General features: G+C 43.0%; 2 protein-coding genes across 2 annotated transcripts; both read left to right on the plus strand.

The window, feature by feature from the left end:
- Positions 1-372: 372 nt before the first annotated feature.
- LOC100244014 (putative kinase-like protein TMKL1) lies at positions 373-2,896 on the plus strand. The gene is made up of 2 exons (XM_019226304.2): positions 373-1,374; positions 2,409-2,896. The coding sequence occupies exons 1-2, from the start codon at positions 882-884 to the stop codon at positions 2,864-2,866; spliced, it is 951 nt and encodes a 316-aa protein (XP_019081849.2). The 5' UTR covers positions 373-881; the 3' UTR covers positions 2,867-2,896.
- Positions 2,897-9,965: 7,069 nt separating this feature from the next.
- LOC132255285 (uncharacterized) lies at positions 9,966-11,444 on the plus strand. The gene has a single exon (XM_059743358.1). It carries the CDS (start codon positions 9,966-9,968, stop codon positions 11,442-11,444), a length of 1,479 nt encoding a protein of 492 aa, XP_059599341.1.
- Positions 11,445-12,300: the final 856 nt, after the last annotated feature.

The raw sequence follows: 12,300 nt of genomic DNA on the forward strand, positions 1-12,300 counted from the left end.
TATTTTTTTTTATTTTTTTTTATGATCTCTTTATAGTATTGTATCACTACCCACAAAAAGGTGAAATAAATTATAATATGTCACATATATAATATGCTCTCAATTCTTTATATTTAACTTAAATCTTATAGTTTTATTCTTTGATCTCATTATTTTATATTATAATTTTATTTATTTATACCTTGCTCTATTATCAAACTATCTACGTCTTATCATAACACTTTGAATTATTAGGATTACAAATTCAATAAATACTAAATGGAGAATCTAAGATTTTTCCTTTTGTATATCCTCTAGTCCATGCATCTCATAGGCCAGGCTCAACGCTCAAGTCATTAATTATTAATAGACCATAGCCACCCACCGAGAGATGGGGCTTGATTGGCAGCAAATCATTAAAGAGGGTCCATTATTTTTCCTTCATTCCTTTGAAAACCGGCAGATTGTGATTTTGAGAATCTTGGATGGCATATCAGTAACTTCCTCGTATTCCAGTACACGACTCGACACCATCGGTTAGATAACATCACATGCAACTAGCTGTATTTAACTAGATTTTCCTCCCTGCAGACGCCTCTCTCTTTCTCTTAATCCAAGTTCTTCTTTTGTTGAAAACTTCAAAGCATCTTTTCTCAGAGAGCTCTCCAAAAAAATCTTGGCTTCACACCTCACAAAGTCCATTCCATCCACATTTTCTTTTTCTTTGAATTCACATGCAGTTTCAACCAAGAAATCATTTTCAAAGGAATTGGAATTCAACCTTCCATTGAATCCCAGTGCGTGTTGTTCTCATCTTCTAGCCACTTTTGGTCTGATCCCACCATACCAGATCATTAAAGCCTCTCCAATTACACTAAAAGGAAAAACCAGGGAATTCCCATATGATGGAAGATGACAAGAAGCTCAAGCTAATTCTAACACTGTGCTCGGCAGCATTTCTAGCGACTGTGTTGTGTTTCATCTACTTGTGTTGTAAACAAAGAAGGCAGAATGAAGATGATGAGAAAGCAAGCTTGGAGTTGAAGGAAAGTGATGAAGAAAATAAAGAAAATTTGGTAACTTTTGAAGGTGGCCAAGATCTTACTATATATGATATATTGGACGCGCCTGGTGAAGTGATTGGGAAGTCAAATTACGGAACTTTGTACAAGGCTAGTTTTACGGGAAGGAGGGCGGGGTCACTGAGGCTGCTTCGGTTTCTGAGGCCTGCTTGCAGCGGAAGAATGGAGGAAGTTGTTGGTGTGATTCATATGCTGGGGTGTATAAGGCATAATCGCTTGGTTCCACTTGAAGCGTTTTACGCAGGGCCTAAAGGTGAGAAGCTTCTTGTTCATCCATTTTACGGATATGGGAATCTGGCGCGCTTCATCAGAGGTAATTGAGTTCTCTTGCTTCCTTGTTTTTGTTTTTGTCTTTGTTTCTGGAATGTATTGAGTTGAGTATAGTTTAGTTTTGGTTGCTGAGGGAGTCGAAGAACAGAGGAGGAACTGATGCTTTAGATCTTATGGTTTTTGTTGTTTTGATTTCTGAGAAATGAAGAACCTGATTTGAGTTAGGATTTTCGTCGATTCCAAAGAAAATTATTAGAAACCTGAGATCGGAGTTTTTTTTTTCAATTTCTCACTCTGCTAAAAGCAAACAAGAATGAAATTTGATCTTACCTTTTTGGTTTCCAGTAAAGTAATGAAAATCTTAGAATTTTTGTCCGTTTTGTTTTCTCGTATTTTCTTAGCAACCAAACAGAGGGTAATAATGTCTTTGCCTTTGTGATGAATTGGGTTTGTGGTGTTGATGGTAAGAAGGACATCCTCATTGAATAGAGAGAGATGGAAACAGAGTAACCATGCTTGATCTGGCTAGTCTACATCAGATGCCTAATAGACTGTCATTTCCTTTCTTTAATTCGTACCCAACAAAAGGTAAGAAATATGGCGAGTAGGATAAAGTCCATGTCCAACATGAAAGGGAAAGCTAAGAATTCAGGATTTTCTTTTTAACTTAAATTTTAAATCTGGTTTTAGGAAAAGAACTTCACAGAGACTCCATAGCATGTCCACTTTGATCTTTTGGATTTAAACACACCTAATAGATTCCTCATCTTTTGCATCTTTTGCTGTTTTCCCAATTTCAGTAATATCCCAATTGCTTTATCTATATGCACAGTGGTCCTGATATTCCTTCCTCGTTTAGGTTCACAATTCAGGTTTTCTTTCATCAGGTTCTTGTTTCATTTGGAAATTTGGTTGGTGGTCTGAGTAATTACTTTGGCCTCATTCATGCACCCCTAATTTGGGTTTGCTCAAACTGCACAAGAATTTAATTTGGAGTTTTTTCAGTTGAGTTTCCCAATCTTTCCAACTTTCAATTCATAATATTTTAAGCAGAGAAGCTGTGTTTGTAATGTACAGATGGAAATGGAGAGTCTCACAAATGGGCAGTCATCTATAGAATATCTGTTGGTATTGCTCAAGGATTGGATCATCTCCACACAGGATTGCAGAAGCCTGTAATCCATGGAAATCTCAAGTCCAAGAACATACTTCTGGATCGAAATTTCCAACCTTACATCTCGGATTTTGGGCAACACCTCCTCTTGAATCCAAGTGCAGGACAAGAAATGCTTGAAAGTTGTGGAGCTCAGGGATACAGGGCTCCTGAGCTCATCAAAATGAAGGATGTATGCCAAGAGACTGATATCTACAGCCTTGGGGTAATATTACTTGAATTACTTACAGGGAGGGAACCCATCAATGAGAACCCATCAGCTGATGAGGATTTTTACTTGCCTAACTCAATCAGAAATTGTGGACCCCGCATTTCGGCTCAATGCGTTTCCCACTCGATGGCGAGCTCGATTTTTATTTGAAAAAATTGATTTTTATTGATTATTTGAAAATGACTTGGAGTCGCCACTTATTTTTGTTTTATTTTTAAAGGGTAAACAAAATAAGAAAGAAAAACCCTAAGTGTGACTCCTTGTTTTGGAAAAGATTGGTCTACGAAAAACCGGATCGGGTTCGGGGGTCAGGTTACTTATTGGGAAGGTACGGTACGGACCGTAGCACCCCTCTAAGTCCCTAAAGTCGGGTCTCTACTAATAAAATGAAGCTGACGTGGCAATTGATGAGTAAAACAATGAATACCCAAATCGATCATGCACAATATGAGAAGTAAAGCATGTATAAAGAATTGGCGAAATATGAATAGATGCGCACCTGGACGACGAACCACAAGGCGCTATCAAAAACAGGGTTAATGAACAAACACAGAAAGATAATATATATATCAAGGAACAGAGTAAATCAATCACATATAGCTAATGAATCAATCAATCAGTCAATCAATCATGAAGTCCCATATGTAGGGCCCCCACCAAAGCCCATTTATTTTGCATGTATCAAATCTGTAAATTCCATCACTAGGAATTACGAAATTTGATTCTTGCTTATTTTAAAACAGTTTAAAAACAAGAGAGATGAAAATTGCATGCCCAAAGGAAAAATGGCATCAACATTTGATTAAAAAATGAGGCTTGTAAAACCTAAAATCTCTAAAGATGGAAGATGGGGAAGTTGAGGTTATTTGAGAAATTGGAATTTGGAAAATCATTTAAAAAAGGGGTTTAGAAAAATTACTTAAAAAAATGGGATTCTTGATACCTAAGACTCTAAGGATGAAAAACTTGGATTATTTAAAGAAAGGGATTTAGAAAGCTATTTTTAAAACCAAAAAGAAGAAATGGAAGGTGACACGTGGCCAAGGGTGGTCATACATAGTTCAGGCAAGGGCGGAGGCTTGAGTTGGAATCATTTGCTCCAAGCATTCTGCATGAAACACGTGGCTGCAGGGTTGCTAGAGTAGCTATGTTTAGGTGTCTTCTTCTTCGCGATGAAGTGACGTAGGGCAACCACCCAGAAGAACTCAGGGAATCCCACTGTAATCACCACACTTGGCATTTCCCGCATCTTTCTCCTTACGAATCAAACGAATGGTAAGGGCATGACGCACAGTGCTCTCAGCTGGACGGAGTGCATTTGCTTCTGCCAGCGTTTTCTGAAGCTCGTCTTCAAACTCGGATCCATCCCATATTAAGTAATGAAAGGGATTTTGTGAGGAAGAATGCACCCTGCAGCCAGGGAGTGCACTGAAGCCTGCTGGAGCTGGTCTTCCTCATCGGAATAACCCAGAGTGCCGGCGATTCCTCCAGCAAGAAGCTGCAGTACTGTCCCTATCTGCGACTGCTGATGTAATGACTTCCGCTGCTGCGTCAATTTGCGTGCAGTCCCACTTTCCGTGTGACCATATCTCATTCAAGCATGCTCACAGTCACCCATACCTAGTGGACTTCACTTCTCTTCACTGCCTTTTTGATTCTCTAAGTCTTATAATCTGGCCATCATCTCAAGTCTTCAATGGGATATTTCTGATCGCAACTCCCAACAGTCTTGCTAGTAACTCTTCAAATTCATGCATCACCAATCCATTTGAAACGCCAAAACCCAAACCCTCTTTCTCACTCACAGTCCATGCATAGAACAAGATTCAAAAACGAGAATGTAACCACCACAGAGAAGAAACCATGGAGGCAGAACATGAAAGAACACTGGTAAAAATATCTTCAAAAAGGGCTTCAATGGTTGCTTAGCGTTCCGGTGATGGCGGAGGCGTTTCGCCGCCGGCGGCAAGCCGCCGGCGTCATTCGATGACGGCTTTGCTTGCTTTATTTCTTTCTCAATTCCTCATTTGCTTCCTCAGTGCATCTTCTCTATGACTTTCATCTTTCAATCATTTCATCCCCCCGATCTTAAAACCGATCATGATTCTTGGGTCCAAAAGGAATTTTCAGCCACCTTTGAATTATTATAATATACCACAATAGTCCCTTCAATCCAACTGATTATCTGGATGCCATCGAATGAACCAGAAACTAAAGGGTCTCAACAGCAAAGACACCCTGAGATTGAATGAACTGAGGATGCCTCATAAGGGGCTTGCATATAGCCTCCAGGAAAAAAAAAAAAAACCACCCTGACTCAAACTTTTCAGGTGGAGATGGGAAAACCGATACAGTCAACAACCAAAGCATCAAGGGCAGAGGGAAACCGCAAACAGAGTACTCATACTGGACACTGAATGAACCCCATGAACTTCATTTCACACATCAGTCAATAGGCTCAGATAGAAGAGTGAATTGAAACTGATTTCAAATGATTTTTAAAAATGAAAACAAAGGTGGGAATACTGATATCTCATAAGAGACCCCAAAACAGGGGATATAAAACCAGTTAAGAATTAGACATGAGGCAAAAGCAAGCAAACCCAAATACAAGAAAAACAAACTTAAAAACCCAACAAACACATTCAAACACCAAACTAGAAACTCATGGATATCCGGAAGCAAGATAAAAATGATAATGAACATAGGCCATACCTGAAAAACCTCCTTACAAACGAGAACTCGCCTGGTTTCAAACTCTGTTTTTCTTTTTATATCACCTCTGGATCCCCTCAATGCTCTCTGGAATCCTCTCTATCTTGACCTCCAAACCAAAGGAATGCCCTGCAACTTCCAGCTTGCTTCTCCAAGAACCTCCTCTGAAAGCTCCTCCCTCCTCTGGTTTCTTTCTCTGGTTTCACTCTAAAAAAATGCTCTCCTCTCTCTCCCGAAACATGCTCTCCTTTTTCTCTATCCAGCTCCCCTCAAACTCTTTAACGGCCGAGCCTGCTCAGAGAGCTCCTGCAGCTGCCAGAGAACCCTCTCTAATCCCACCTGCTCCTCTTTTCCTCCCCCCAAAAACCCTCTCACCCTCTGGTTCTTTCTCTCGCTAAAACTCTCTGCTCTGTTTTTCTTCCTAGTTCTCTCCCTCGTCTTCCTCACTCAGCTCCGCAGCCCCAAGAAAAATCCCCCCCCCAAAATATCTCTAACGGACTCTGAAAAGCACTCCCCCACTCCAACTGCCAGAGACGCTCCTCCATTAACGGCTTCCAGATTCCCATGCAACGTGTCCCCTTTTGATTGGCTTCCCAAACCACTATTATGATTCTCTCATGGCTTCTTAGGTGCTGACACGTGGCTGACCAAGGCTCTTCCACATGGTAAAATTGAGCTGCAAGGTAGGAATGACCTAAAAGGGGGTCTACAAATATGCCCCTCTTCGGTAGAGTTCACGAGTGTAAAGAACATGAACACTGGAGTGAAAAGTAAGTGTGAATAGTGAGTGGAATGGAGTGAACTCTACCGAAGAACCAAGGAGACCCCCATAGAGACACTAGCGAAACACGAACTCACTGGAACCAACGACCGAACACAAAGGCTCTAATCCTAAGAGAAAAAGATGTCACAAAATGCCTCTGAAGCCACACTAAGGATCCAAGCTCCCTCTAAGACGTCTCCAAAAGTGACTCGAAGATCAATGTCAAAGATGAGTAACAGTCGAACCACCCTGGAGTACAAGAAAGAATGTGCCCGAAGGAAACTACCCTATGTGAACTACATGAGAAGACTAGGTGCAGGGTGCCCAACGACATGACAAAAATACGCATCACGGAATCAAAGAACTATGTCATGTGCAATGGAATGGGAAGTCTAGAAGAGCAATGACGATCAAGCAATAAGCTCCAGGTAACTGAGTGAGGAAAATGACTCTGAAAAACCAAAATGGAGGAATAATGGCGACTCAGAATGCAAAGAAGACTCAACTATGCAGGCGTGACTCGGAGGTGAACAAGACTCAACTCAATCCGACAAAACAATGACCGATCGATATAGGTGCGGTCCCGACTCAAACTGAACTGATAGGAAGATGGCCGATCGATATAGGTGCGGCCCCGAATCTAACTGACAAGACAATGACCGATCGATATAGGTGCGGTCCCGACTCAAACTGGACTGATAGGAAGATGGCCGATCGATATAGGTGCGGCCCCGACTCAAACTGACACGATAATGACCGATCGTATAGGTGCGGTCCCGACTCGAACTGAACTGATAGGAAGATGGCCGATCAATATAGGTGCGGCCCCGGACTCTAACTGATAAGACAAATGACCGATCGATATAGGTGCGGTCCCGACTCAAACTGGACTGATAGGAAGATGGCCGACCGATATAGGTGCGGCCCCGACTCAAACTGACATGATGAATGACCGATCGATATAGGTGCGGTCCCGACTCGAACTGAACTGATAGGAAGATGGCCGATCAATATAGGTGCGGCCCCGGACTCTAACTGATAAGACAAATGACCGATTGATATAGGTGCGGTCCCGACTCGAACTGAACTGATAGGAAGATGGCCGATCGATATAGGTGCGGCCCCGACTCAAACTGATATGATGAATGACCGATCGATATAGGTGCGGTCCCGACTCGAACTGAACTGATAGGAAGATGGCCGATCGATATAGGTGCGGCCCCGGACTCTAACTGACAAGACAAATGACCGATCGATATATATTATATATTATCTTTAATTCAGGAGTTCATGGCCGGAGTCAGTAGGTGATATATATATTATCTTTCTGTGTTTGTTCATTAACCCTGTTTTTGATAGCGCCTTGTGGTTCGTCGTCCAGGTGCGCATCTATTCATATTTCGCCAATTCTTTATACATGCTTTACTTCTCATATTGTGCATGATCGATTTGGGTATTCATTGTTTTACTCATCAATTGCCACGTCAGCTTCATTTTATTAGTAGAGACCCGACTTTAGGGACTTAGAGGGGTGCTACGGTCCGTACCGTACCTTCCCAATAAGTAACCTGACCCCCGAACCCGATCCGGTTTTTCGTAGACCAATCTTTTCCAAAACAAGGAGTCACACTTAGGGTTTTTCTTTCTTATTTTGTTTACCCTTTAAAAATAAAACAAAAATAAGTGGCGACTCCAAGTCATTTTCAAATAATCAATAAAAATCAATTTTTTCAAATAAAAATCGAGCTCGCCATCGAGTGGGAAACGCATTGAGCCGAAATGCGGGGTCCACAAAATGGCGACTCCACTGGGGATCATTTAGAGGGTCAAGCTTGAACTTAAAGTGAAGCAAATGTGGCGTTTGGTGAGTCGATCAGTGGGTACTCATCTCTTGATTGCACATTGAGGATATTTGATGCATGCTTGGATTTTATATCCACTTGAGACTTTGACACGTTGATCGTGTTGATTGATTTATATTGATTGAGGATTCTGATGCCATGATTTCTTCTGTGTTTCATTGATATATTCGTTTGAGACATTGACATGTTGGATCATTGATGATTGATCTTATTGCTTTGCTTAGCACGTTGACCCTGATTTTGTCATGATTGTTTTGATCACTTCACATGCATATACTCACCACTGTATATCACTCAGCTTGACATGTTGATTCTCTGACTTGTATGCTATTTTGATCGTCTTTGAGCATGATGTTTGTATCACTATTCGTCTTGATCGTCGTATTCTCGCTTATCTTGTGTGTACATGATGATATATCTGAGCTTTGCCTGATTGCGTGTTGCATGACTGCCCTCCTCTTGCGTGATTGCATGTTGCTTGTCTATGTGGGTCTCACATCTATCCCCTTATCTCTCACTCTCTAGTCTCGGTCACTTCCTTCATTACGGTTCTCACTTTTGCAAGTGTGAGGCCTTGTGTGTGTTTGTACTCTGACCGAGATAGAGGTTAGGAGTAGGGTCTAGCGACGGGCTATATCGATGCACGGGAGCATTCTGGAGGAGTGCGACACTTTGATGTCGATTGGAGTCCGATCATTGAAGACCTGTATAGCCCTGAGCTAGGTTTCATGGATATTTGTGCGACCAGTGTGTTTCATCTTCTGCTTTAGCTTCTTAGGGTTTCGGATGCACCCACACTGATCACTATGCACTCTAGTTGACTATTGAGCGTTGAGAGTTTGAGAGGATTCACCATAGGAAACCCCCTGGGATGTCGAGGTAGTGCATGTGTGGATGCGATGTCCACCTTGCATGGAAGCGCCCCGTCTTTTCTGAGGCGTGCAGAGGGTTGCGTACCGTTGGAGGGTATGATCGCTTCTGCTAGGGATCTTTTAAAAGTCCACCCATATCCATTTAGAGCCACCTTGACCTCGTAGGTTGAGCCGTAGATCCTTCTATTAGGACCCCCTCCCTACACGTGGGTGCATCTGAGGGCCTTCAGAGCCTCTTTAGTTACAGTTCGGATCCAGTTTTCCCTCTTTTTAGTCTCCAGTTGAGAGTGCTCGGAGATTGGTATGAGTTTGAGTATCGGTTGGATCACCCTTCATCTTGTCGCCTTAGTTTGTGCTTTTCACTTGACGAGTTTAGCATGTTTTCTCCCTAGGGCTTTTTGTTATCATTTCTTGGCTCGGCACACTTCTTTCACTTTGTTGACACTCACTTGATACTTTGGGATATGCTCATTGATCATCTTTTTGCATTGTACACCTATCACGGGCTCAGTACCTCATTTCTTCGTTGGATACTTGATTCAATTTTCAACCCGATGCTCATATTTTCATTACGGAAAGGTGAAAGGCGCATTTTCACATCCACACTTTTTTCGAGAGATTCGCCTTGATCACCCTATCATTTTTTCTCTTATGGAGCTTGGGTTGGAAGTTGAGTTAAAGGTATATGTTTATTGATGGAGTACCGATCTCGTGATAGTGTGTTTTTCACACCTCTTTCATCTTGGATTATTGATAGGAATTCTCTAGTCACATTTGTAGCCATCTCACAGTGGACACCTTTATGACTCCAGAGTTCTCGTCATATATCCAGATTTCTGATTGCCACCTCTGGACCATGTGTTTGTATGTTGTACTGTTGTCTTTTAGAGTTTCATCTCGTGTCCTTCATCCATCTTGTTTGCATTGTAGGAAGTCAGTTTAGGAGTCGGTTGAGTCTGGAGTCACATTCTTGGAGGAGAGTTAGAGGACGATTGATCAGATCAGATTCATATTTGAGTTCAGACAGTTCAGTTGAGATGTCAGACGAGCTAGCTTCCACACTCACTTCCATTCAGGAGTTCATGGCCGGAGTCAGTAGGCGCTTGGATCAGATAGAGAGTTCTCGCCAGGATCCCCAGCCGGTTGGCATGGTCATTGATGAGACAGTTCCTCATGCATCTCAGACAGCACAGACTCGTCCACCTGGGGTTTCACTTGGTACTCCATTCCATCTGGCAGATCATTATGAGACCATTCCACCACCTACTGTCACAGTGCCGCCTCCCATGGTTCCTACTATTGAGGATACTCGATTGGCCGAGCAGGAGGCCAAGGTTGAGAGGCTTGAGTCCATGATGAGACAGATCAGATTGCAGGATGGAGGTTTGACTTGGGATGACAGAGACGGCATACCGGCGGCTAGCTTGCCCGCCAAGTTTCGCATGCCAGACATTGAGCGTTACAGTGGGATTGGTTGTCCTAAGATCCATTTGAGACTATACAGCACAGTCATGAGAGCACATGGGATAGATGATGCACAGTTGGTGGCCCTCTTCCCGATGTCACTTAGTGGAGCAGCTCAGAGATGGTTTGCTTCAGTTGAGCCTTCGAGACTCCGCACCTGGGAGGACGTGGCTCGTGAGTTCCTGACTCAGTTCGCTTTCAGTGCCGATATTGATGTATCCAGACGAGAGTTGGAGGCCACTAGACAGAGGCCAGAGGAGTCTATTTCTTCATTTGTCACTCGTTGGAGGGCAAAGGTGGCTGGTATGGTAGACCGGCCTAAGGAGCAGGATCAGATTGATATGGTTCTTCGGAACCTACAGCCGAGGTTCACGAGACGTCTTGTGGGCATCCCATTTCAGGATCTCAAGAGTTTGGTTCAGGCAGCTTTCAGTGTTGAGGAGGCCATTGCTCGAGGATTATGGACAGATACTACTCCTTCCCCTGACAGTAAGGGGAAGAAGTTGATGGGACCATTCAGTAGATCTGGAGAGGTTGGTGCTATTAGCTATCAGCATCGGAGGCCTGCACATCACTCACTTTACAGGCCTCCTTCAGTCAGAGCTCATTTCCTTCATCCGCAGTATCAGTATCAGCCGGATTATGCTCAGGAGCCTTATATTGCTCAGACCAGCACGCAGCCACGACCACCGCATCCGAGAGCCGCTACTCACCCGCCACCCAGGCCATATGCACAGAGGCCCGCGAGACAGTTCACTCCGTTGGGTATGACTTTGACTAGAGCTTTTGAGAAGCTCAGAGACGCTGGAGTGATTGTTCCTTTGGCGCCACGCCCTTTGCCACATCCTATTCCTCCACATTTTCGCTCCCATGAGCATTGCTTATATCATCAGATGCAGGGGCATGATACTGAGCGTTGTTCAGCACTCCATCATGCGATACAGGATTTGATTGATTCAGGGGTGGTTGACTTGGCTAGGCCAAGTGTGACCACCAATCCCCTGCCTACACATTCTACACATGCGGTTCCTCCTCCTCCTGGTCTTCAGTAGATTGATTTGGATATTGAGGATACTGTTGGCACATGGTATTTCGGGATCTTCCAGGTTGAGGACTTGGTTCAGTCAACATGGATACACCACTATGCAGTAGTTCACTTCAGAGCACATTTTCATCCTGATTATGGTCATCATCAGAGTCATTTTCCCTTTTGTTGAGTCCAGTTTTCAGTTCGTCAGAGTTGTTTTTGTTTTGTTGAGTCTTGTTTTCGGTTTAGGGTCATTGTTTTTAGTTTCATGTTGAGAGTCCAGTTGTTTGTAGTCCTTTATCATTTCACACATGATGTACTCGTTGGTTCATTTAGTGATATAATATTTTATCTGAGTATTGTGGCATTTTTCTCGTAAGTGTGTTTTACACATCTTGTGTTGATGCGTGTTATGCTTTCGATATGATACATCTTTCACTTACATCACGATCACTTTGGCCTGACCTATCATGGAGGATATTGAGCCTATTGACCTAGGATCAGGAGATCGACCTAAGGGGTTTGAGGCTGTGACCCATTTCACCTTTTTGATTACAGCAGTACCATATCCATATCCATACCCTGACTCTGTGGACTTGTTGACCTACCCATTTTGAGCCTGACATGACACCACCTCTTGGCACCATTACACGACTTTACTGCCCTTGTTCGCCTTATCATGCTACAGTACCATTGCCTTTCCTTTCCATTATTTCCTTGATCTGACTAGGTAGAGTCAGAGATGGTTAGACCCGAGGTGAGCTTCACACGATGATAGATGGATCGTGATGAGAGAGTGGCTTGACTGCTTGATGATGTTGTTGAGGCAGATGGATCGTCATGGATCATTCAGATTTGAGTCACTGCACATGACTTCAGGT

This window comes from Vitis vinifera, chromosome 16, assembly GCF_030704535.1.
Source record: "Vitis vinifera cultivar Pinot Noir 40024 chromosome 16, ASM3070453v1".
NCBI lineage: Eukaryota > Viridiplantae > Streptophyta > Magnoliopsida > Vitales > Vitaceae > Vitis > Vitis vinifera.

Coding starts and splice junctions, on each gene's coding strand:
- LOC100244014 (XM_019226304.2), top strand. CDS start 882: ATGATGGAAGATGACAAGAAGCTCAAGCTAATTCTAACACTGTGCTCG. Junction 1,375..2,408: donor TCTGGCGCGCTTCATCAGAG/GTAATTGAGTTC, acceptor TGTAATGTACAG/ATGGAAATGGAGAGTCTCAC.
- LOC132255285 (XM_059743358.1), top strand. CDS start 9,966: ATGTCAGACGAGCTAGCTTCCACACTCACTTCCATTCAGGAGTTCATG.